The sequence below is a fragment of the Oenanthe melanoleuca genome, chromosome 4 (assembly GCF_029582105.1).
Source record: "Oenanthe melanoleuca isolate GR-GAL-2019-014 chromosome 4, OMel1.0, whole genome shotgun sequence".
NCBI classification, from domain to species: domain Eukaryota; kingdom Metazoa; phylum Chordata; class Aves; order Passeriformes; family Muscicapidae; genus Oenanthe; species Oenanthe melanoleuca.
Window position 1 is genome coordinate 66,057,905 of NC_079337.1, and position 27,226 is coordinate 66,085,130.

At 38.2% G+C, this 27,226-nt stretch overlaps 1 protein-coding gene across 2 annotated transcripts in view; it reads right to left on the reverse strand.

The window, feature by feature from the left end:
• CTNNA2 (catenin alpha 2) overlaps positions 1–27,226 on the reverse strand; it is a 446,082-nt gene that overhangs the window by 296,796 nt on the left and 122,060 nt on the right. For both annotated transcript variants that reach the window (XM_056490098.1, XM_056490099.1), the window contains exon 7: positions 20,730–20,933. In XM_056490098.1, the coding sequence (XP_056346073.1) occupies positions 20,730–20,933 (204 nt within the window). The remainder of the gene's footprint in view (positions 1–20,729; positions 20,934–27,226) is intronic.

A 27,226-nucleotide genomic window follows, 5' to 3' on the forward strand; every position in this document is an offset into this window, starting at 1 on the left:
CAGTCAGATATCAGACTAGATGAGGTTCTTTAAAAGCCCACTAATTTTAAACTGGAATTCTGTGGGGTTTTTTTTAATTAAAATTTTAAAGGCTTATATCACAAAAATGAATAGGTAAAGAAAAGTCTATATCCTCATAAATCACATTTTCCTACTTTGAACACAGTTTATGCCATACAAAATGTGTTTTAATTTGATTAACTGAAAACAAAGCTCACAAGTGCTGATGCTGTGCCAAAATTCCAAGAACATTCAAGAAAAACAGAAACTTGAAGGTGAATCCTTGACTCATAAATTAGCACAACCACAAATGCAAATCACTGTTTTACATATTTGCTCAACAAATAGAGGCACTGAGAAATCTGCAGCATTCACTGGGAGTCTCCATTTATTCTCTAAACCAAAGAGGCCCCTCATTAGTCTTTTACTTCATGAAAGATTTGCAGAACATCATTTCAGGCAGAATATGAATGAATCAACCTCTCTGTTGGAAATGAGAACTGGCAAAGAATTTACCTGCAAACGTCCTGAAGTTATAATAACACAGGCACCAGAAGTTAATAACATGTTACTTTCTTGGCATGGAGCCTTCAAGCTTCAAATTTAGCTAATTTATTTGCAAACTGCAATCCTGTATTTGGGCTGGAACACAGATTTGTTGATAACTTAGAAGGAATTACAAATTGATATAGTGAAGTGTGCTTGAGCCTCATTTACACATATTATTTTATTTCCTAACATTCAAAACCAAAATTGTTATGAAAAGAAGTAACAGAAAAAATGTAACTTAGGTTAAAAAAGCCCCATAAATCTAAACAAAGAAAAAGATATAATTAAAAAAAAATCTTTAAAAGCCTAATAAGCCATTAAAAAACTATTTATTATTGCATATTTCCACCTTTTTTGTTCTTTTCCTCTGTAGATGATTTAAAAGAGAAAATAAATTCCCAGGTAGGTGATGAATGCAAATGGAGGTGCATATAAGACCATTAAGCTCCAATGTAAATTCTATTCGTGTTAACTTTGAGTTAACATATCATAAATATTAATTCCCAATTTCTCAACAGTACATTTTAATTATTGGTATCCTACAAAAAGATTCAAATAAATTTTTGAGGAGCAGAGAATACAATGACAAACTACCACATCTAGTTCTGCCTGGGAATTCCTGGTTGGCTTGAAGTTTCTCTGATGAAACACATACAGCCATAATATGGAAAAAGAGAGAATAATTTCATTTAGTGAAGTAAATAATGATTTTCAAATGAAAATTCAGTTTATTAATCATATGTGTATTATCCTGAAATATACTTTGCTTGTAGAATTTAGGGCTCTCACAAAGAACCAATCCACATTTCTTCTTCACTGGATTTACTTCAATAATTTCTAAAGCACAGCTAACAGCCAGTGTAGCAAAGACCGTTTTTAATTTTCCTAATTCAAGAAAAAAAAGTAAGATACTGACACTGTAGCCCTTCTCCATTTTATTAAGCAGCAAAAATTACCCAACTTTTAGCTTAAAAATTTGCACAGGCATATGGGGGTTGATTTGGAGTTATGCATCCCTTCACCCTATCCTTCCACAAGAAGCCATTATCTATTTTTAACTAATATTCTGTTTTTCTGTTTCTCCACCACCTGGCAGGAGTATCAGTTCCATCCCACTCTGCAAAATGCCAAGAATACCAGCTTCTCTCAGCTGGAAATGGACAGGAGCTCAGGATGTCACTGTGCCTAAATTCTCTTAAATATTACAGAATCAGAAAATAACTCAGTCTGGAGGAGACTTCAGAGGTCACCAAGCCCAATCAGCTGCTCCAGGCAGGGTCAGCTGGGAGCCAAAACAGAGCTCAGAGCTTCATCCAGGCAGGTCTTGAAAAGCTCCACAGATGGAGACTGAACCTGTTCCAAGGCCTGACTCTGCTCTTGGAGGAAAACTGATAATTGTTAAATGCTCAATCCCTTCACTACAGGGAAGTTTCCCATATTTCCTCAGACTTCCCTGCTAGGGGTTCCCTGGAAGTTACAGGTGCTAGTTAGGAACTCAGGAAGAAACCAGCAACTGGAACATGAATCTTTCCCACAGATGTAGAGACTTCATTAGGGGCTGTCCTGCATCCTCTTCTTCCATTTCAGGAGTGAAGTCAAAGCTACTTTTAGCTACTAAAGCTCCTTTTGTCAGGACAACGGAGCAGGTAATGTTTATGGGCAACTAAACTCACATGTGTCCTTCAGACAGCCTGCTACAACAATAATGACGAAAATCAGATACTGATTCCCACTCCCTCACCACCCCACAATGCTCTCCAACCACAGAAAAGTATTTTAAAAGAACTCACTGAAAATCACAGAGCATCAGGATTTGGGTTGGAAGGAACCTTAAGGATGACCCAGTACCACCCCAGCCATGGCAGGGACACCTTCCACTGTCCCAGGTCACTCCAAGCCCCATCCAGCCTGGCCTTGGACACTGCCAGGGATCCAGGGGCAGCCACAGCTTCTCTGGGCACCCTGTGCCAGGGCTCACCACCCTCACAGGAAGAATTTCTTCTCCCTCCAGCCTTCCTGTAGTCCCCCTTTAGGTACTGAATTTTTTTTAAGTTTTAAAAAAGGAAGAAACCATGTTTTCCCAACAGACACGACCCACTTTTGCACTTTTATTTATTTAACAAAGTAAATATACCAAGATAGGAAGACATACTAGTTCTAGAAGCTAAAGAAAACTGAAGATATTTAGAAGCTACCCAAAAAAAAAACAAAAAAACAAAAAACAAAATCAAAAACTAAGACCATCATAAAGCAAAACCAGATCAAGTTTATAACATTTTTCAACTGTTCTTTACCATCCCTCTCAGAGAAATGGGATCACAGGTGCCAGACACACTTTAATATCATAAAGTGACAGGTGAAGGTTGCATTTCATATCCCAGTGTCAGGCTCCTTCTGCTCCCTTCCAAGCTGAGGTCTTCACGCATTATGTTCCAGGTAAATCTTGTCAGTTACGTGTCAGGAAATTTGGAAAGGAGTCAGGGAAATGAAAATGACTCCAGAAAGAGTAATACAGACATCAAGATCGAAATGAAAATGGTAAGAATTGTTCTGAATTCTTAATAACTTCTTTGAATAGGTCATTTAGCCACTCTGGCATTAGGTCCTTCTTCCACAAAGAAGAAATCAATGAAGTAAAATGGGTAAATTTTAGTACTTTATTTTCCCAAAACTTACTCAATTAGCCAAAAAATACCATTAAAAATATCCTGTTCTGCCTCTCTTTTAATAGATGTTTGCAGTTCACACAAAGCTGGGAAGAAATGCTGAGAACCTGAAGCAAAGAACTGGGTCCATAACCATCCCTGTATCTTGTGGGAAGTCCAGTAATTTAGTAATCAGGAGTAAATAAGTGCTCCTTCTGCTGTGATGGAAGTTCTTCCCTTTGGAGTCACAAAATCTAGTTACAACAATCCTTAGCAAAATGCCATGAATCCAACAAGCCATAATCCATACCTTTGAAAAGCCTTTGGTATCAGCAAAGCCATGAAAGCAAAAATTATAACTCAAGTGATGATTTGGATGTCCAGATTTAAATAATGAATTATTTTCACCTGGTATTCAGAAAAAAGGAAAAAGAGCAATAAGGAAGCCAAGAGTCTCTTCTCCCCAAGCTGACCTGGAAAACTATGTTTAAAGAAAAGCAATGAGGAACCTGAGAAAAGACAGCAATTTTTATTTAAGAAAGCAATTAAATAAAACAGAAATATTTCCAGCTCTTAGATTAGTGTCGTTTCAATCACTCAGTGATTGGAATTAACAGGATTAATTTCCTATCCAATGCAATTCTTAAACATGTAGTACTTCAAAGTCTTGAAAAATCCAGATAAATTGTGTCCGTGTCCAGATTTATCTTTTCCTAACAAAGGGTTACTTTGTGTTTTGGGGACTCTTTTTTTTTTTTTGTCTTTCACCACAAATATGAAGCTACTTAAGAAACTTTGTTAAATATTTTGCAGAATACAAATTTCACAATAGAATTTCTTATTTTAAGAACATCTTCCTGCAAATCCAAGAGAAATCAGGTTATCTGGTTGTTAGCTGATATACAAGAAGCATTGCTACAACAAATACCTACTTTTTATTTACAGCTTTTTGTAATAGAACATTAGAAAACTAGAAAACAGGTTTGTATTCTATTCTGGGTGGACATCACTGCTTTATTACTGAAGATAGATTTAATTTCATTTCCATCAGCTGGTGTTGCACTTCAGTTATTATGGCTCCAATGGGTGTAATGAAATGTCACTGCTCTGCAAGGCCAGTCAGGAGCAACATTATAAAATCAATACTGTGGTCAGGCTATTCTGGCATTCCTAAGACTTATGGCTTGTTTTATAAAACTCATGTGCTAACTGTGTTATGGTCTCTTTCCTTACATCCTCTAGTTTTCAATTTTCTAGGATATTGAAAAACTTCAACTGCTCAACACAAATTCTCCACATTTGGCTCTATCCAGTGCCAGCTCCTTGCAGAAAGTCTGATAGCTATTGCATTTTGTAACAGGTAAAGCCAAAGATGCAGAAAACAGCAAGTTTAACTCAATTCAAGCCCTCTGCTATGTATTGCTGAAAGCTCCCTTCTTTTCATCAAATTCTTCTTTGCCAGTCAACCAGGGATTCAAGCAGTGCTTGAATGGTCCTGAAAATGATCCAGCCTGTGCAAGGCTCCATCTGAAATCAAGCCATAATGTCTCACTCAGCAAGCTCCCCAGCTGAAAGCTGGAAATTTGGGATAGTTGAGCTCTGCTGATGATCAAGTCAGGGACACAGTCACATCTTGGAAGGGAGGATGCATGGCTCAAGCATTGCAGCTGGGCAATGAAAAAGTTCCCATTTACCCACAGACAGTGGAAATGTTTTACTTCTTATGCTCCAAAATGTGCAAACTGGCAGGTTCTTCCATGCCAAGGCAAAAATTATTCAGGATATGCCTCAAAAAATATCAGCCTTAAAGTGATTAAATATGATGCACATAATTTTAAGTTACATACTCATTATCCAATGAGCTCATCAATACTCTTTTAAGTAGATGTATTTGCCACCTTTATTAATACAGATGTTAGAGCAATGTATTTCACTGAAAAGCTGGGCAGAAACTGGGTACTCTCTTCCAGATCTACCAGTTAACAAAGACAACAGCCATGGTAAATCAACCTCAGGCTGAAAGAAAACAAACTGTAGAGCCTGGAGAGGAGAAGGCTTCAGGGAGAACCATCCAGCACCTTCCAGTGCCTAAAGGGGCTCCAAAAGAGCTGGAGAGTGACTTGGGACATGGGCCTGGAATGACAGGATAAGAAAGACTGCAGGTTTAGATTAGATATTAGGAAGAAATTCTTGCCTGCAAGCGTGGTGAGGCTCTGGCACAGGGTGCCCAGAGAAGCTGTGGCTGCCCCTGGCAGTGTCTAAGGCCAGGCTGGACAGGGCTTGGAGCAAACTGGGATAGTGGAAGATGTCCCTGCCCATGGCAGGGGGTAGAATGAGATGGTTTTAAGGTCCTTCCATCCTAAACCATTTGGATTTGATGGTCCATGAGTCTGTGACACTGGAGAGGAGAGGGAACTGCAGGGCCATGGCACCACTTGTTACTGGAATGCACACACAGACAAATCCAACCCAAAGAGCTCCTGCCAGCAGAGCTCAACCAGTCCCAGGTTATTATTCTCACTGCTTTTCTCTAAAGCACAGCTACCAACATTAACATTGTGTCTGCTACATTTTAGTAATGTCATGGAAAAAGAGATTGGTGTGTCTCACTGTCAGTTTGGGAGAAAAGGAAGAGGCCATGTTTTGACACAATAGACATGAACAGCAGAGAAATCTCTTAATTGCTGTGCTTTCTTCCTCCTTGTTTTCTTAGATCCACCCTGTAATGAACATACAATTTTAATCAAAGCCCATTAAACAAGTATTCCTCCTTTTTCCTCATCAACGAAACAAAATATTACACCAGACAGTGAGAAGTTACTGCAATTACTGGAAGGCTGAGGATCTTCTAAATCTATTTTAGTATGTTTTGAAAAGATACTTCTTCTTTAAGCATGGTCAGTGAGGCTGTAAAGTTGCACCTCACACCATCACTCTGCTGTGCCTCAGATCTGGGCACACAGCTCAGCACCCAGACACCTGTACTATCAGCTAAATGTTAATGTATTCTGTCAAAACCAGATTACCTTCCCCACTAAATTATTCAATGTCATTATCCAACTCGGCCATCTGCAATCCTAATGCCTTGTGTTCCAAAACTGGGAGCTCCTGCTGTATTATTTTTGTTTTACATTCCTACATAAATCCGTTCAACTCAATATGTTACAGCCAATCCACAAAATCAAATGCAATCTGCTGGGCTGTAAAACACCAGTTACTGAAAATCGAAGGGTTTATTATAGTAACAATTCAAGGAGTCACTCTGCAGTCTGGGTGGGCTGAAGGTCGAAGCACATGCTAAGGAATGAGTTAGATAAGCCATGCTGCACAACAAGGGATGTGTGCTATACATAGCACGGCCTTGAACCCATTCGTGTATTTCATATCTAATAAAAATCCAAACAGTTGGTCTGATTGGATTTTAAGTGATGCAGATTTGGAAATCAAATAGGCAGACTCCCTTTAGACTTGGTCTATTTAAACCATAATTGTAAAGAACTGCAAATTACATTTACGACACCGTGGAATTCTCAAGGGATTCGGTAAGAATTTTACCGTAGGTAAAGTATTCATCATTTTAAATTTGTTATTAACAAATCAGAATGTACACAGCGTGTGACACACTCTCATTTTGTTATTGCCATTTTGCTTACATGGCAGTACAAGTGTAACCACTCTTCAGTGAATGGAATGCTCTTTAGCTTTCATAGCCATTTAATTATATGCTTTGACAAAACCCAGTTATATTATTGTCATTCTGTTAGTCTGGCAACACTAAGTAAAGAGATAAAATACCACTTACATTTCCCAGACTACAGATTAAGGTGTGATTTGGAAACTAGATTCCCATTCTCAATTATAAAGCAGAAGCTTCATTGTCACAAATAAATTTTAAAAGCAATGATGGACTTGAATAACTTTCTTCCTGTCACTTAATACTTAGGGAGAGACTTCATTTGCCTTTGATTAAGAGAGACAGAAGCTGAAAATGACATACACATCCTCTATCCAATACACTGCTAAATGGAAACACATACAAATCAGGATAAAAGAGAAAAAAAAAAATTCTTTTTCCCTATTATTAGTACCTCCACCAGAAAACGACCCATGTCCTAATTCTCAAGGCAGGAGATTTATGAGCATGGCCAAATCACAACAGTGTTAACATTTCTGTGCACTTTCACATCCAAAATTCATTTATTCTGCTCATGATCTGCCACTTTTTATTCCTCCTCTCTGGAGGGAGTATATTTTGGCACTGATTCTAACCAAGGAAAACCCTTTTACTGAAGTAAAGCTTTACTGCACATTTTATAATATTTTGTGACAAATAAAAGTGCATTGGCAGCATCTTCATTACTACCACACAGTGCAGCCACCCTGAAGGTGGGGTTTTTGTTATCAGGTTTGTTTGAAAAGCACACAGTGGGAATACAGGATTCCAAATCCTTGCTCCAGATCTTCACAGCTAGTTTGAGATATTCCCCCTGCTAGGGAATTCTCACAGCTTTGGAAGCTACTGGTGGTAGAGAGAGGCAGGTATAGCAGGAAAATTGTAGCAGGTGGAAATAAAATTATCATATCTCAATGCATTAGTCTTGATACATTTAAAATGATGCAACATTTGTTTCAGTACTTGAGAAGTAAATGCAGATTAAGTGCATCATGTCTACAAAACGTGGTTCAGAAAGCTTTTCTCAAAGTATAAAAGTTTGCACAACCCTCCTTTAATAACTGACTGCATTTCTCCCCTTCCCAACTCATCCTGGACTAAGCATCTTGCAAAACTCGGGAGAGGGAAAAAAAAAAAAAGTTAAAAATAAAAGGACGACTGGGTCAAAATGATGCAAAAATAGCTATTCCAGAGGCCTGTGTAAATCTCTTAAAATCTTAATGCTCTACAGGCTGTTTAAGTAAGGATCTGGATTATTCACTTTTAAACAGTAAATATCACCTTTGGTTCAGGAACTCCCTGAACCACAAATTGCTGGAGGCTAAGATAATGAATTTTGCAAAGAGGAATCACAATCACAGCATGTTTGCCAGGTTCTTATATTCTTCTTGAGTCATCCCCCGTGACTATTATCAGAGATAAGATACTAGGCCAGATAAATCTTTATTCTGAGCCCTTTTATGTTCTTATTCCCCCAAATATAACCACCTTCTTTGAAGATAAGACCAATTCTCAGCACTAAGAACCTATACACAATTATTTAACATCACTGAGACAAACTCCCAGAAGATATGAGCAAATCATCCTCTGAAGTTATTTTATTCACAGTAACAGAATCTGCTACATCCAAATCTCTCTGAAATGTGGGATTGCTGAAATGACTGTGGCCATTCATTGGCACAACATGTTTGAAATACACTTTCAAAACCACCTTGATGTTGTTACCCTTCAGCAGCTACCCTCCTTTAAATTCTCTTCCCTTTGGGGTTGTTATCTCCATAGATTTTTATGTCATTTCCAAGCTTCCCTTATGTATAATCTGGTCATGGTAAAAGAAAAGCATCCCAAGAAAATAATCCAGGCCATTTAAAATTCAGTATATTTTGAGGGTAGCAATCTTGGGGGTATTCATGAGGACCAGGTTCCTCACTTACATGCCTGAGTGCCATGAATCCAGTCTCAAAGAGCAACCACTCCTCACCCCCTAAGCACCTGAAGCATCCTAAATTCATGAAGGCAAGCAAAAATTCTACAGAAAAATTGTATTAGATAGCAAATAATAGAAACACAAAGGCATTTGGGTTGGAAAGGACCTTAAAGCCCATCCAATTCCACCTCCTGCCATGGGCAGGGACACTTTTCAATATCCCTGTGCAACCTGGCCTTGGACACTTCCAGAAATGGGAAGTAGCATTCCTGCACTATCACCTGTGCAAAATCATTGTACTTTTGCATTTCTTGAGTTTTTTTATACATGCTCAGAGATAAAGCAATGAGTTCAATTATCTAGTGAAACAAAATCCAATAGGCAAAGACTGTCACAGTAACTCCCTACCCACAAGATTTTCTAGGGACAATAATATCTAACAGATACACTACAAATCAGAAAAAATATTGGAAATTGATATGAAATCCTATGAAGTTGAGTCACCTCAGCCATTTATCTTCTACAAAAAAAAACTGTGTGTACAGAGTTCTAGAAGAAGCTGTCCCTCCAACTCCTGTCTGTAAGACACAAAGAAAAAGACCAGAAAAGCAAAACTATTTACCTAAAAATCTAAATCACCCTAATGCAGTTAGATTACCGTGGGCTTGGCCATCTGGCTTAGAGGCTCATTAGTAAAGAAATGACCCCTTCACATAAAACACAGTTGGGTCATTCCAAGTTAATGAACCTTCAAGTTTTATTGTTTTGTACACACAAATGGATGTAAATCTGCTTGGGAAGTCTGGCCTTACACAGTCCAAATCAGGCACACCTTTAATTGATTCACTCATTTCTTTATTTAGTTACAGTGAAAGGACAGAAAAGAAAATAGATTTTTTTTTTTTTTTTATTTCTGCTTCAACAAGTATTTCAGTTGTTAAATCCTGATATTAAATTGTTTGGGGTTTTTTTTGGTTGTTTTTTTTTTTCCTTAAGTCTGATTTCATAATTTTAATTAGAATTCATCCTGACAAAATATTAATAATTGAGCATTTGGAAGGATCATGTTACAGCTCTCCAGGTAGAACACACCAAGAAGAACCAGACCCCATAAATCCCAAACCCAGCTCTCACAACATATACAATGAAGTTTGAAATCTTGTGAGTTAACCTTACTGCCTTTCCTGGGGATACTGAGATACTGAAATCAGGCACCATATATTCTGAATACAAGGTGAACTGAATCCCTTTCAAATAAACAACATTCCCTGGCATCCGTGGGATTTGGCTCCATATCCTCCTCCTATAGGCAGAAATCAAAAATACAGCATGAAGCACAAGGTTTAATGCTCACCTACCCATACAGAACAATAAGACATACTTTTCTATCAAATGAGTGGATTTATGACAGATATCAACAACAACAAAGTCCTCCTCCTTTCTTATTTTTTCTATTTTTCTTTTTTCAATTTATATAGAATTTTTTTTAATTAAAGGTTGATGTTTACTCATATGGACTAATATGCTGTGCTAGGCATGACACTGACCACTGTTCTGTCTCAGATAATAAACTACTCACATTAAAGTTTGCCTTGCAAGGCCTTTAGTCACTAGACCTACTGTTCAGCTTCAAACAATAAAAAAAGTGTCTAAAAATAATATAATGGAATAACAAATGACTTCAAGAATTTTGTAACTGTTAAAAAAACCTAATAATCTGATTGTATCCATGTGTAGGACAAAAAGAAGTTACAAGAAAAAAAGGTCATTCATCCAGTAAAAATAAAGAATTCTACAGAAAAATCATTGTAAGGTACTTCACAGAGGAAAGAAACACACAAGCAAATGCTTTGGTCATTTGATATCACAGCAGTTTCTGCTCTGCTCTGTCAGAAACAAACCACCCACCATTCAGTAATCTAGGGAATTCCCTGGGTGAGTGGTCCCACAGCTTGGGAAAACTCAGCTTTGGGCTTTTTGCCTCCTTTCCCTCCTAAATGCTATAATAAAATCCAGGTAATGTGATTTTCTGCAGCTCCAGGTGTGGGGGTTATGTCATTCTGTGATCACGTCCCTTTCCAGCACGAGCTCACCCAGGGTTTAGTGCAACAGCTTAAGAGCACCAAAGGATTCATGGCATTAATAGCCTCTGGTTAATTCTACCTTATCTACTTGCTCAGCTTAGCCTAAAACCCAATTAAAATGTAATTCATCTGATCCCAGGATCCAAGGGCATTCCTGGCAATGCATTTGACAACCTCATAAAAACCACATTATTATGCACTGTGTACTTTAGAGTGCATCACACAGAGCTCAGCCACTGGCCACTAAGAGCTACACAACTGTATTTCAGGTAATCAGAAATACAAAATCTTCATTGCAACTTTAATGCATAATTACAGTTATGATGCATCTGTCTGTGTTGCATTCTCTTTGTTGTTCTTTTTAAATAAATGCAAGATAAGGCAAAAATCTGACAAAGATATAAAAATCCTATATACTACAGGTATTGTGAAAATGTGAGGTATGTTACCCTAAACATAAACACAATTTACTTTATACAGCAGATAAGATTAAAATTTTGGTACAGAATAACAGAACAGTTTGGGCTGGATGGGATCATTGAGTTCCAACCCCTTCATATGGACAGGGATACAAATTAATTGACAAATTAGAGACAAATTAATTTCACAAAATGCTTCATTTTGTTGTGCCCAAAATATTGTAAACCAAAATACAGTAAACACTTGCACTATCTGCTGAAAGATTCTGAAAAAGTTGCCAAATATTATCAAGACTGAATCAATACTTCAGATTCAAAAAACAATCAAATACAAAAAGAAAATTGCTTATTCCTTCAGCTCAGCCATCTTTAAAAAAAAGAAACAATCCTCCTACTCTTACTAAGCAAGTTTTCAGGGAGCCAATTACTGCAGAGACTTCTCTTGTCTTCCATTCCTCAAGTGAAAATATAAAAACCAACTCCATGTGCTCCCAGAATGTGGCTGATACACAACTCTGGCAAAAGCAACAAATTACTGTGTCACAAGACATGATGCCCTTGCACTTTTATTGCACTTGGGAAGTTGTAAGATCATTTCCCAGATGGAATATCAGACCCCACCAAACACTGATATTTCTGGTTTCACATTAACATACACTTCACTGCTGTAGAACCTGGAAACTATTCTGTGTAACAATCACGTTTCTCAAGCATTCATGTACCTACAGATGGAATAATTTACCAAAAAATGCAAGTAGAATTTCCCACCTCATTTCTATGTGACAGCTCATCCACTTAATACTGATTTTATCGAAATGCATTTCTTTTCCCAAACAACCATTTGAATCTATTTGTTTCTGAAGAACCCATAGCTACTAACAAGGTAACATCTTTTCTTTGGTATTATTACATATTCTTGGATTGCAGCTGTACCACATCAGCATGCAGATCTTTAGTGATGCAGAAAACATTTCTGATGTGCAAGCATGCCCTCTTCTGGATATCCAGCACCATCATTTCAGCTGAAAATTCCCTAAATTACAGCAAATTCCTGCAACACTGCCTGCAGAGCTTTGCTTTCATTTGTAAAAACATTCCTGGTGTAAACAAACAAAAATAATCCAAACCAGTGCAGGATAAGCTGCAGGTTTGCACAAAACTGACATTTTCTGTGGTTCAGATTGCAAATGGCACTGTAAATGCTGCAGTGACATTACTGATAGGAAAAGAGCTTTGACCTTTCCTGAGGTGAAGTCCATCCTTGACTTTCCAAATGCTGATCTAATCATGTCACTTTTGTCTCTGTTTTCAGTGCAACAGGCAAACCAAAATTCCGAATTTGCCCAGTTACAGCAAAAATTCAGTGCCCCTGCTGAGAAGATTCAGGTAGTTTTCAAAGAAAATAAATAAAAAATAGATAAATCCCATGTCTTTGAAAACACAGATGTTTTGCACCCCCTTCAACAGTCAAACACTACATTTATACAATTATTAAAGCATTTTTTAATGTGCAGCAGAAGAGGTTGTAGCCTCCAAGGAAACACAGATTTTTTGGTGTGGCTTTCTGAAAGCTCACTAACTACAGTAGGTCCTTGCTTCTTTATTTTGATTCCTTCCCAGTGGTTCTATAAATGCATTGGAAATATTTTTCTTTGCATCCAAAAGAATATAACACCCAACACTGTTAATATGGATAGTGTAAATAGTAAAAGTAAGATCTGGACACCAAAAGCAGGTACACAGAGCTAAAAGTCATATTATTGGTATAGTATAAAACACATTATAAACTCTCATATTGATACTGACTTGCAGACATGGAAAAATAACAAATTAATAGCCCATAAATGTTAACTTCAGTAGAAATAAAATTAGAGAGGCTATGAAACACACTATATAGCCAAGATTGATAAAGGACTTGCTTTCAGGAGGACAAACAGCTTTAACAACATGATTTTCAGTCAGACTACATCTGACATTGAGGCAATGCTTTCCAGCATATCAAAAGCACTGGTGCAGGAGTCATGACTTCTGTAAGAACATACTTTAGAAAAAACAAAACAACTAACTAATTAATGCAAAATTAAATGAGTTGAACACCAAAATCATTGCATGAAAACACAATTTTGGGGGGTTGATATGCTTTGATTTTGGGTATTTTTTTTGAAGAAACAACACATTTTTATTTCCTCTGAACACAATAAGTTTATAAGTATTAAATACTCTGATAAGGTACCAACAGTACAGTCAGACCTTTTGTATGCATACATACATATACAAGATAAAACAATGAGGAATAACAAAAACCTTTCTCAAGAAAAGCAAGTTTCCTGAATATTGATAAAATTGGGGTCCACTCACTGAATCATTTCTTCCCAACTATGGCACATTAGAAATTAATAATATTTTATAGGAAGGCAGGTTGGGTTATTGGCCAAAAACAATGGAAAAATAATCAAATTTATATCCCACATAATTTTGACTGTTGTCCCATTCACTCTGTCACGTGTTGGTTTTGTCCCAGCTTTCAGTTAATGGGTAAACAAAGGCAAACACTGAAATTATACAATTAATGCAGTTGTTTTTTTTTTTAATGTGGGAATGGCAAGGTATTCAGACTTTAATGAATTCAGACTGACAGGACATCAATTTTAATGTTGAGTAGGAGAGGCCCAGGCAGACTAAGCCCTACAGGAACCAAGCAAATCAGGTTTGGATTTACTGTCAGTCTAGAAAATTTCTGTGATAATTTGGAGGGAAGTATCTTGTTAGAAACATCACTCAACCTAATACACCAATTCAGCCTCAGACTCCATAAACCTCCTGCAATTTATTTACATTTTAACATGACATACAACACTTCTATAATGACATATCATGGTCTGCCTTTAAAGACAAAGAGCAAAAAGGAGGCAAAATGTTCTCTGGTTGACAGCACCAAGGAAAATCCAGCAGAGTGGTTCAAAACCATCATTTCCTCCCATAAATATCAGAATCACAATCAGTAAGACAGCTGGTGATGGATGAGACAAGGAAAGAGGGAACCCTGTGGGGCAGGAACTGTCTCCTTGTCCTTATCAGTGAACTCAGCTGTGCTAACTCCCCTGCCAGGAGCTCCTGGGGCATTCACAGGGCCCTGAAGGTTTCACTCTGCTGATGGGACAGGATGGGCCCAGCTGCAGTGAATTAGGTGCCAAATTCTCCCAAATTGTCCCCTGATCCACAGCATTCCATCATCCAGATGTTCCTGATCCACAATACAACATCACCCAGGGGAGGAACCTGGGTGTTCCTACCCAAACCTGAGTGAATATAAACCCAACAGATGTGGTGTTTTAGGGTTCCTTCCACCACTTAATAGGTCTTGTCTGTGACCATTTTGACCAACTGACATCAAAATTGCACTGACCAAGTGTCATTGTGAAGCCTTTGGGTGGTGAGATATTTTTACTCTTATCCTTTTATTTCTTGTGCATTTTCTTAGGTGATTTTTATGCTCTTATATTGTCTTATTACTAAAGATAACAAAATGCTTGTAGATCTGTTTTCCTCTGCAACCAAATTATTCTACAATAAACCCTACATGTATATATTTACAAAAAACACTTATTCAGGGTTCTTTTACTGTAATCCACCCCAAGGGATTTATTTACAAGAACCTGCGCTACCCTCCCCTTTTAGAGAAGATTGTAACAGGTAGTTGTAAAGAGAAAATTACTTTAGTAAATTTAAAAATCTGCTCATCGCAACAAGGATGTGTAAACCTGAAATCAGGACAATTTTTTAAGATGTGTTATTTCTAAGCATGAAGTTTGATTTTTCTCAGAGCTTTCTTATTTTTTTCTGATTGTAAACACCAGTGTGGTTCTCTGAATCTGATAAGAAAAACACAGCAAATTCTGAGTATGGAATTACAAAACCAGGAAATTTGGGAATGAATAAATAAATCAAAAATAACTTGTGCAATTGTAAATGATGTAGCATTTCTATAAATCTACTGAAAAATAATGGATGTGTCTTATGAAGAGGGCCTGACATCATCAAAATAGAAGAGACAGAAGGTTCCTGAAAAGGTTTCTCAAGTCACACTACAGGTTGCATACTTAATGATTTATGTACAGTCATGAGCAGTCAAGGAATTCAGGAGGGATCCACAAGTGCAGAAATCTTAAACTGACCAACAAGCAATGCATGGAACAATTGGGAATACATCCTATTCCTCCAACAGTAACTACTGTGTTTCTACTTGTTTCTTTCAAGTGCACAAAGACAAAAGTTATAATAACAGCCTCTACAAGAGCCAGGTGAACATTAAAGTAGCTCATCTCCAGCTTGAAATACAGTGGGCAGCTTGAAATAAACTGCTGTCCTCTAAGAATTATTTGGCCAGGCAGGAATTTGACAATGGTACTGATGGAAAAATTGCCCTGCAGTGCCAGTCATGCCTGACTCAGTCGATGCTGCTGCTCCAGCAGTCAATCTCTTGTCACTCATCCCCAATTCCTCATCTCAGGACAGCTCTGGACATTCCTCTGTCTCAGAACTGTAATTTACTGCTCACTGTCACCCAGATTAACCTTACACAAGTCAGCTTCAGAGCTAAAATGTACACACCAATTATTGCTTATCTTAAATAAGAATTCAAATGAAGCTGTTAAATGTGGCAGCTGTCAGTATCTTGAGAGTTTATAGATTTTTCAGTTGCTGTCGTGTTTTTTGTTCTCCAATCAAGCACAATAACCAGCTGTCTGCTAAGGACATTTCATCTTCATGTACTGCAGCAGTCTGTTTTTCCTTTGAGTAATTCCAATTTTTTACTGATATATTTGTGATGAGAAGCTGCCAGCAGGCTTGTACTTTCTCATTTGCTTTTTTGCTTTTTTGTCATTTCAAGAAATGACATTTTCCTCTCTATAGGAAACAGGAATTAAAACCTATAGCAACTCAGGAGTGAGCAGTTATCAGGAACAGGGAGTAACTTTGGAGAGAAAGATTTCAAAGAGCAAACATTAAGCAACATTACCCCCAAGGTAAAGTAGGGTCTTCCTAGAGCACATTGCACAGGATTGCATCCAGATGGTTCTGGAAAATTTCCAGTGAGGGACATTCCACAACCTCTGTGGAAAATCTGTTCCAGTGCCCAGATGTGATCCTCACATCTAAACATTAAATCATCAGTAGTAATGCAAGACTCCATTAAGGACTGATCATACCACTCAGACACACAGAAATATTATCTGCCCCAAACAACTATAATAAAAAAAGCAAACAAAAAAAACCCAGAAAATACTCCTCTGGAATGTCAGCAGAGACTGGGAGCAGGAACACTGGATAAGAGAGAAAGCAAGGCAGGAGAATGCAAGCTGGCTCAATAATCAGCCCAAAGGCTTTAGAGGGGAAAATCATATTTGAACCAGCTGGGAAATGCCTTTTCAAATGCAGATTTGAATTAATGCCAAGCCAGTACTGGAGTGATTACAGGGGTCTTTAACACTCATGGCTTACTCACTTGTCAACTGCTTTCCAAATTTACCATTGATACACCCCAGCAACACAACATTCAGTCTGTCTCTGGCACTGGATCTGATGATGTCAGAGGGAATTCAAAGCATCCTTTTTTAAGCATACTTTTCTAAAGATATAATTTCCTCCATTTCTTATGTTAATGAGAGCAGCAGCACCCTGAGTCTTGCTAGAAAGGGTGCCCAGCACTGGGTTGAGTTTGGCAGCACATTTCTGACCCAGGAGTTGAAGAGCTGGAACTCCCATGTTCCTGGTATTTTTGCTCCTTGACAGCCTGCAATACAAATCATGAAGCATCCAGGAGAGAAAAGCAGCAGGAAACTGGACCCCAATCAGAGCTAACCAGCCGTTAAATAAGGCTTTCATTTAGACAAATGGAAAACAATTGCATTAGGAGCTGCTGTGGAGCTGCATTTAGGTCTTCTCTGTAGGACAGAAGTCTAGAAATGTAATTTTATTTTGAAATAAATTACAGGATTTATCACATATACATAAGAAGCTGAAAAATACCGTCTCAATTTTCTCTGAGACCCTGGCAAAAAAAAAAAAAAGTCATATGACACAGCAGACTGAGAACTCTCTTGCCTTTGCTTCCCAAAAGTACCAGATTCCAAAGTTCAGATGAGTTCATGAGAGAAATAAAAGATACCATGCTGGGAATAGATTTTGTCAAAGTTACTGCTAAGGCAAATGAAGCAAATATGTATTTCTGGATATACAGAGAATAATGAAACAGTTTACATCTCATGTCCATAGAAGTTCTTGCAGAGGATTTAGGTACTGTGGGACACTGGTCAATGCAGTAACTATACAAATATATAATTTATTCATAGAACTAGTAAAGAGCCTAGGGACTAATTAAAAACATTATTTGAAAGGTAGGAAATGGAGCAAATCAACATTTATCTGAGAAGGAAGCAGAAACCAAAACACATCTTTGTAACAATAATATAACTGCAGAAGCAGCACCATTTTTACTTACCTAAGTAGAAATCTTCCCTATTCTTCTTCCTACCAACTTTTTTTTTTTTTTTTCAGATTTTTCTTTGGATGCCAAAATTTTGTAACTATCTACTTTTTCTTAAACTCACAGCCCTTTCCTTCAGCTCTTGAAGTTGTATAAGAAACACCCCTCTGAACCCAAGTCACAGAAGTAGATGAATGAAAAGGACTGAACAGCACACTGCCAACACCCTGCCCTTCATCATCTGCATCCTTTAGTATCACCACAAAGTATTTACTTTGCTGTATGCTCATTTGATCAACACTCATCATCCCAAAAAAATCATAATTTTTCAGCTATCATCAAACAGAAGAAAACCTAAAACATGAATATCTGATTAATTTCACAACCTCTAAAGCTAGAGCAGCATTGCAGTGGTTTAAAACTACACAGGCAGATGTTGAAGATGTCCATCTTTGCAAAATTAACCTTGATCAGACTTAGGACTGTGTCATGTTTGGTGTTTACTCCTTTGAAACTCATGAAAGCTTTAAAACACTTTCCAAGAAAGATCTTTTATTACACTGAACATGCTCAGAATTATTGAGAACCCAAGAAAAACAATCCACAGGTTTCAAGGAAATAAGTTTAGTACCAAAGCAAATTCTGCCAGGGCAGAATGGATGAAAATCAATCTTTAGATAACAGGAGCTGCCTACAAGCTCAGGATCTGATCTTCTGTCCTGGCTATGGGGACTTAACATATCAGAGAAGTTTAGAGATATTTAACTAACCCCTGCCCATATTAGATTATAACAGTTGTCATCTCAGTGGCTCTTCAGGCTCTCTTGGCAGTATTGATCTGATCTCCAATACTGATCTGGTCCCTGACAATTATAACTGGAGCTTAAGCAACAGAAGCTCAAATGATTTAATGAAGGAAGGAGTCTGGCAATTTGTCCTTTCCTAGAGCACACATGACATGGAAGTGGGGCTGGCTGCAAACTGACCCATGGAGGATTCAAAGGGGGGGCAGATTGAGGAGTCAATGCTCAAACAAACATTGGAATTTTTGAACCTGCTATCTTAAAATGGCATCCACCCTTAAAGAACTGACTTGACACCCCCTGCTTTACCTGTCCCTATGCACAAAAAAACTAAATTTAGGCATAGTAATAATATGTAATCTTAATCCCATTCCTTGTAACTGCTAATGTCAGTTTGGAAATTATTGTTGTCAAATTCTACCACACCAGATCTGGTAAAACCAGACGTACTGTGGTTTATGTAATTTAAGTATATATTTGTTTTTATAATGCTTACTCAGTAAGTACAAAAAAAACCAAAAACAAATTTACTTAAGTTAACTACATTTCAGCATAAAGTAGAAAAATAAATAAATTACAGAGGCTGTGCAACTCAGACTAAGAAGGACACCAAAAAGAAGAAAAAAAAATAAATAAAAGACTTTCAAAAACCATACTGTGGAAACCATAAAAGCAGCTGGTCACACCATTATGTGTTTAAGGAAAAATAATGAAACTAGATAAGCAACCTTCAATGTGGTCATAACTGCCTGCAGGAATTTAAAACTCTAGTCCCTCTGTAAATGCAGTCAGAAATAAAATAAGAATGTTTCTGGTCCAGGGGCAAATTCCATTGTTACCAATACTCTGTGTACTAGATAATGACACACAAAAAAGAGGCACCACAATAAAGTAAGAAGCCACCATTCATCAGTTCTCAAAGTTTCTTCAAAAGACCTTTAAGGATTGTAACAGTATGGCTTCTATAAACCAAGACTTTGTAGGAAGAAAACCATGAAGTTCTTTTCTACCACAGCCTCATCACCTGATATTTAATGTTCTCTTTTATAGCTTCTAACTCATAACACAGCAGCAAAACTTCACATTCATTCAAGCTTCCACAAGAATCTGACAACCATCACTTCAGAAAAACTAAGCAGCAAATAATGCTTTGCAATTCAATCAAACAGCTATTCCTTGAGGTGACTCTATTACACAGAACAATATCTTTGAAAAGCAACATTTAAGTCTGAACTGTAAAATGAAGTGACTAAAGGACTGAAGTTTGCACTATTGATACTGAATTGCATCACACTACCAACTGCAACAGCACCAATGAAAATAACAATGTTAAAAGTCTATTCTCAAACACCCTCTTCAGCATTATTTTGATAATTCCAGCAAAATAGGATCAAAATGTGTCATCTGATACTCTGGAAGCAGCCAAAGAAAAGAAACAGTAGAGAATGCTCAGTTTGATACGTCTTGGCAAACATTCTAAGTTTAAACAGTTGTTGATGTTGCTTTGGTCTTTTTCCCACATCCTCAGAAGGACATGGCAATAGAACATCTGAGTTTTAATACACAACGTTGGGTGGAGAGAATTTTCTGAGACAACGTGTGCAGAACAAAGGTTATGCACCGCCAGTTCACACCACACTGAACAGTTCAACACCTCTGGAACCCCAACCCAGAGAGTTATTCTTATTATTGTGTGAACAGTACTGGGGCTGAATTCACTACTTTCATGGCAACACCAGAAAGTGAAACCTTCACTAGTTCAACCCACACACCAAAAAGCCAATCTCTTATGAATATGTAGGGGAAACATCCTAAAAATCAAACACAATGACCATCCCACAGGGATGCTGCAAGCATGCTGAAAATTACCCATATTCATCTTCAATAAGAAGATAATTCTTGGGCCATTTCGCATTTAGATTACTCACCATCGTTTTCATTTTTAGAAGTATTCTACTTCCAAATGAATTGCTAGTCATTACACGAGGAGAAACTTTTATGCCAAGTTCCTTGGCAGGTACACCACCTGAGATGGTGCCCAACTCCTGCCAAGCGTTTGCAGCGTATGACAAGTTCAAGAAGCCAAGGCACCAAGCCCACCCCTCCCTCAGGGACACGCGCAGCCCGGGGGGCTGGACTCACGTTGTTCATGTACTCAGAGAGCAGGTCCTGCAGCGCCTGGCGCACGGCGTTGCACTCGGCCACGATGCGCTCGCGGCGGTCGTCGCGCGTGCAGGACGAGTCGGCCATGAGCGCCGCGCCGCTGATGATGCTCTCCAGCCGCTCCTCCAGCGACGGCCGGAACCGCGCCTCGCTGAACGTCAGCGGGTCCAGGATGATCTTGTTCTGCAAGGAAAAGGGAAACGGCTCAGCTCGGCCACGGCTCTTGGCTGTTCTCTGTGCCTTCCCAGAGGTTGTTTTAGTCTTTCCTAGAAATTATTTATCGTGGAATACCAGGTTGGAAGGGAACGCAAAGATTGTCAAAACTTTCTTGGAGCAATTATCTAGCAAATTCCTGAAAAAGTAAATATTAGACAAATGTATACACATATATATTTTTTTTTTTGTTTTTTTAATTTCACACCCTTGTTACCCAGAGAAGCTGTGGCTGCCCCTGGATCCCTGGAAGTGTCCAAGGCCAGGTTGGACAGAGCTTGAAGCCTGGGATAGTGGAAGGTGTCCCTGCCCATGGCAGGGGCTTGGAACAAGAGGATCTCTAAGGTCCCTTCCAACCCAAACTATTCCATGGTGCTAAACCATATGTATTATTTTTCCACAAATATTCTGAAAATTTCTTGGATTTTCAGGACAATCATTTGCAAGGTATAATTTTTTTTATTCCTGAAGATAGAGTGGGATGTTATCTGTTAATAATTTCACTTTGATTATTTTTATAAGCAGCCTACACTGCTGAAATTTACTATATTACCTCAATATTTCATGAATTTAAAAAACTGAGGAAGTTAGGACTGCAAGAAAATCATTACTAGATAATGACACACGAAACACTGTAAAACTTCATGTAAAGTTATGAGTCTTGAGTCACTGCTGGATTATATTTTGACCTGCTTTTCTCCTTTTGCAGTTCAAGGTAAGAAATTGAAAAGCAATAATCACCTGCTCCCATTCTCAGGCACATTTACAGCACTGTGTAATTCAGACACTTTTTGTTGAACTTGTGCAAAGAAGTCTAATTGCATACGACTAAAAATGCTCTGTAAGCTGTGCACTTATTTGAGTTAAAAAAAAAAATCATTGAATAGGAATGAAAAACATAAAAGCATTCTGATTTCTAATAATCACACCTATTTTAAAGCACATTAAGATCTGTTAATGAACCATTTCAATTTTCACAATGTTCTGATAACTTTATGATTAGTCTATTTCTTTCAATATCCAAGAGCAATCAGCAACTGCAAGCCAAATGATAGAAGTAATTTGGGGAAAAAAAAACAAACAGAAAACCACAGTGTATCAAGTACATTAAAATTTAGGAACATGACACATAACCAACGTGTGCCTTTAGCACACGAAAACAGTACCTATTATTAATCAGAAAATGCTCAAATGGATTTATTCAAAGCTAAAGACAAACTCCACTTGAATATTTTCTTAATTTCAGCAGGACAAGGCTCTTAGAAAAGATCTTGTTTCTCAGTAAAACTTCAATGCACACACAGACCCTATAACTCTTATTACTATACAGAGAAATGAAACCCTGAGAAATCTATAACTTCACTGAATCCTCAGCAGTTAAACAGTTATAAACACAAGGAATTTATGAAAATCTATTATTTAATAAAAGGGCAAATAGAAGGAATTTAACCAGATAACATATTGTTCCAGCTCCAGGAACTGCTGACTTGGCAGAAAAAAATGCTGCATTAGCCAGAATCTGAAATAATGTCTCACATGTATCTTCTGGGCTCTGTTTCACAGCAGTAAGCAGAGCAGTTTTACAAGCACCTAAATTAGAAATGTCTTCTCCAAGAGTTAGGCCTGTGTATATTTATGTTATAGGGCTTCTAAGCCAAAGGGTAATGCTTGGGATTTTCAGAAATCAGCTGTATAAACTCATTTTCACAACCTCATATTTTACATGGCAGTAGCAAGGCTACAATTGCACGAAATAAACTATATAAGCAACTTATGGAATTAGCAAGAAAAAAATACTGAAAAAAAAAAATAGCTGTTTGTTTCAGATTCCTAACCAATCCTTTCAGAAATGCTTCACTTTTCCTCCTCCTCCTCACAGCCATAGATGTAAGGTTCTCTACCTACACAGCAACTTTCAAACAGATCTTGCACCTCTCAGCAAGTCATTAATCATATTTTTCTCCTTAGATTTGAAGACCCTGCACTCAAGTCTTCTTTGAGACCCAAGAATCCACATGGAATTTGGAAAAATGCATGTGGATATCGACTTGAATATGCAAATGCAGGGTCCTGCACCTGGGGAGGAGTAACCCCAGGCACCTGCACAGGCTGGGGGTGACCTGATGGAGCAGCTCTGGGGAGAAGGACCTGGGTGTGTCCTCATGGACAATGAGATGTCCTGAGCCAGCAGCACATCCTGGGAGCCAAGAATGCCAGTGGGGCTCTGGGGTGCTTTAGGTTGAGTATTTCCAGCATTGCAGGGAGGGATCCTGCCCACATCTGGAGAACCATGTGCAGTTCTGGGTTCCCCAGGAGAGGAGAGACATGGAGCTCATGGAGCAGATCCAGCAGAAGCTGGTCAAGGATCTGGAGCATCCCTGGTGAGGAAAGGCTGAGGGAGCTGGGGCTGCTCAGCCTGGAGAGGAGCCCCAGCTGAGAGGGACCCTCAGCCCTGGGTGTCCCTGTCTGTCTGTCCCTGTCTGTCTGTCCCTGGGTGCAGGGAGGGGCAGAGCAGGACCCAGGCTCTGCTCTGGGGTCCCAGCAATGGCACCAGAGCCAGGGCAGGGACTGAGCCCAGGAATTCCACCTGAGCAGGAGGAAGAACTTCACTGAGAGCACTGAGCAGACTGTCCAGAGAGGCTGTGGAGTCTCCTCACTGGGGATGTTCCAGAACTGCCTGGACACAGCCCTGTGCCTCAGCAGGGAGCTGGGACCAGGTGACCCCTCTGTGGTCCCTTCCAGCCTGACCCATCCTGGGATTCTGTGAATTCTTCCATATTTTTTGAGCCTTGAAGATGAACAATCCACAGATCAAGTATCTCTAGTATCTTTGTTCTCTGAAACCCAACTCACCATTTTCACATGCGAATGTATCATAACCTATGAAGAAATTCAGGAATTTCTTACAGACTATATACAAATACCATTTAGATTTTAAATAATAAATTGTGTAGCACACAGGGTGTATAATTAACCCAAGCCAGCTTTCCTCACTTTGAACTGTAAAAGAGGAATATATTCTGGGTTATTTTTAAATACAGAAAAATCTGTATGATGATCAAAACTTAGCTCACAAAATATAAAAGTCACTCAGTTGTACTCAATAATTTTCAACCATATCCCATAAAAATTTTTGCTTATAATTCATTTGTAGGATTAAATATTATTACATATTTTTTGGGATATCTATTAATGACAATTCAGAATTCCACAGTAACTTAGGCTGGAATGAACTCCTGGAGGTTATATTTTAAACACCTCCTTAAAACACAGTCAACTTTAACATCAAGCCAGGTTGCTCAAGGCTTCACCCAACCAAGATAAGAATTCCACCCTTGGAGATTTTCCAAACCTCTCTGCCTACTGTGGGAGTTCCTGATAACCTTCATGGGTGATCATGGGTGATCTTTTCCCTCCCAACATCCAGAATTTTCTCAGAATCATGTTGTGCCAGTTGCACCTAATCCCAACACCATGAACTCCAGTTTTGCTTAAAATATCACAAATAACAATGTAGTTACTTTCTGATGGGTGGTTATAAATAAATTATAGTCTAGATGTTTACTTTAAACTTTCTCAAATATCTCACAAGGAAAACAGGTTTTGGAGTTTTGGGAAAAAGGAGACTCAGGGTGAGAACCAGTTCCATGACAGCTCTTGATGTTCAGTTACTAAAGACACAATTTTTTGCTTAAAAAAGTTATTACTACTCTTCAAAGAGAACCTGGTGCCAAAATTCAGCTTCAGACTGTTAACTGACACCCATAAAACTCTTACACTTAGATTAACAAGGAAACAGCATCTTCTTGGAAAGAAGAAAAAAATAGCTGGCAGGAAATCTCGCTAAAAAAATTTCTTTAAAAGTTGCAATTTCCTGTCACTTCTTAAAAGCCAGTTAATGAGCAATGAATGCAAATGAACTGGAACACTTTACATTCCTAATTAGTTAACATTAGAGCCATAAATCAAGGACTGATACCATAATTCAGTCCTTATAATTAAGTGTTTCAAACCTCTTTATAAATGTTCAGATTACAGTAAACATACATAATTTTTGGCTGCTGTTTCTGAAAAAAAATTTTAAATAAATAATTTTAAGGTAATTGGAGACTTGTTTGAAAACTGTCAAAACCTGTGATAAAATCATCTTTAAATATAGTTAACTATTCTCTCTTCAACTCTTCTTTTTTCCTTAAATTATATCAAGGTGTGTTTACAGAGAAGTTGCTATGTTTTAATAAATATTAAAGGCTTTTGAAAATAAACCTCTTCATACTAAGCACTGCTATAAACCAATTTTGTAATGTTCAGAAGGCAAGAAACTATCTCACACACTGATAAACTAGAGGACAAAGCTTTGGGAATTTAAAATAATGGATAAATTATTCATACTTAACTAAAAATACTGAAAATAGCCATATAGCCTACAGAAATGTATTGTATAATCAGAGAGCACATCATTACTGAAAATTTGTGACATTTATCTACATTTGACTCTCATGTTCGACCATATCAAAAAACCCCTCACAGTCTTTATTAGAAATGCAATGCAAAGCAAAAGCAAAACATTAATAATTTTAAACAATTTTACAACTACAAAAAACTAGAATTACTGTATCATTACCTGCATTTTCCAATTAAATGACTTCATTATTATGTGCAATTGCCTTATTGCTCATGAAAAATCTGCTCATCCCCTGGTTTGTCTACATAGGTCTTCAGGAAATTTCAGCAGCTTCTTCAGAACCTCTCCCTTGTTGAGTTGTTAAACATATTTCAATTCATCTATTTAGAATGTGAAACCTTCAGGGCAGAGACCATTTCCTGACATGGTTCTTACTGATTCAGAATCACAGAAACACAGAATGGTTAAGGTTGGAAAAGACCTCTAAGATCATCAAGTCCAACCATAAACCCACCACCACCACTATGCTCACCTCCAAATCATGTCCCCAAGTGCCACATCACAGGCTTTTTAACACTTTCTGAGACAGTGAATACACAACTTATCTCAGGACATGGAAAATCCAATTTTCAAGGTAAATGCCACTGAAAAGTGTGATAGATATTTTAGATAAACAATGGCCCAGCCACAAGACAGCAGGAAAAATTGCCTTTGTATAGAAGGCAGCATATGATATACTGAGGGACCTCGTTTTTCTGAGTAACTTGGAGACAAGACTGTGTAAATAAGTGTTTGATGTATTTCTTTGTCAGAAGCACCTGCACCTGCTGTGTGCTCCCAGGTTTGGTTTCTGCACCTCTGTCCCTGTCTCCTGCAATGCTAACCAGGCTGTTATCTCCTGTTTAGCAACAAATCAAATGTTCCTACTGCCACAGTGCTGTGTTACACAGACACACCACACAGCTGGGAGTGTGACAGTGCAATGCTGCACTGCAGCTTCCAGGGAGCTGCTCTGGAGAGATGAAACAACACAGAAATTATTCATAGGGAGAGGATAATTCCAAGAGAGCTGGAAGGGGACTTAGGACAAGAGTGTGGAGTTACAGGACAGGGGGAATGGCTGCCAGAGCCAGGGTTAGATGGGATATTGGGAAGAAATTCTTTACTGTGAGGGTGTTGGTGGCTGTCCCAGGCCAGGTTGGACATGGGGCTAGTGGGAGATGTCCCTGTCCATGGCAGGAGTGGAACAAGATGGTCTATTAGCTCCTTTACAACCCAAACCACGCTGTGATTCTCTGACCTTCCCCTCTGGCACATCAGACTGGATGCATTCACAGCAGCTCCACGAGCATCCCACTCAGGCACAAGTGCACAGCCACGAGCAGAACCTTCCCAGCCCCTTCTCCCAACTGCTCTCCAAATGCAAATGGAGAAGCTGCTCCCCTGAAATAGTGGTGGTGTTCACTTCTCACATACCTAAGTTATGGAATCATCTCAGAGGTGCTAAATAAACACAGACAAAATAGTAGCAAGTGTAGTCTAATTAGAACATTTCACTTAGTATTCTTTCCAAGCTATTATATGTAATCCGAAAGAAGATTTACTGTTTTTTTTTATTTAGCACTTCATATATTCATACTTACATGAACAAGAAAATAAGAGACCTGCAATAATCTGAATAAAAATGCACTAACTGTACTGCTACAGAAAACACATTTCCTTATAGAAATGATAATTAGGTTTTTAAAGTGTGTTTCTTTTCTGTGTTTTTAGTGTGTCTAACAAATTTGTGCCTGAGGGCTCATTACAAAAATTCCTTTGCAAACAAACTGACCTGCTGCAAACAGGTTATATGTAT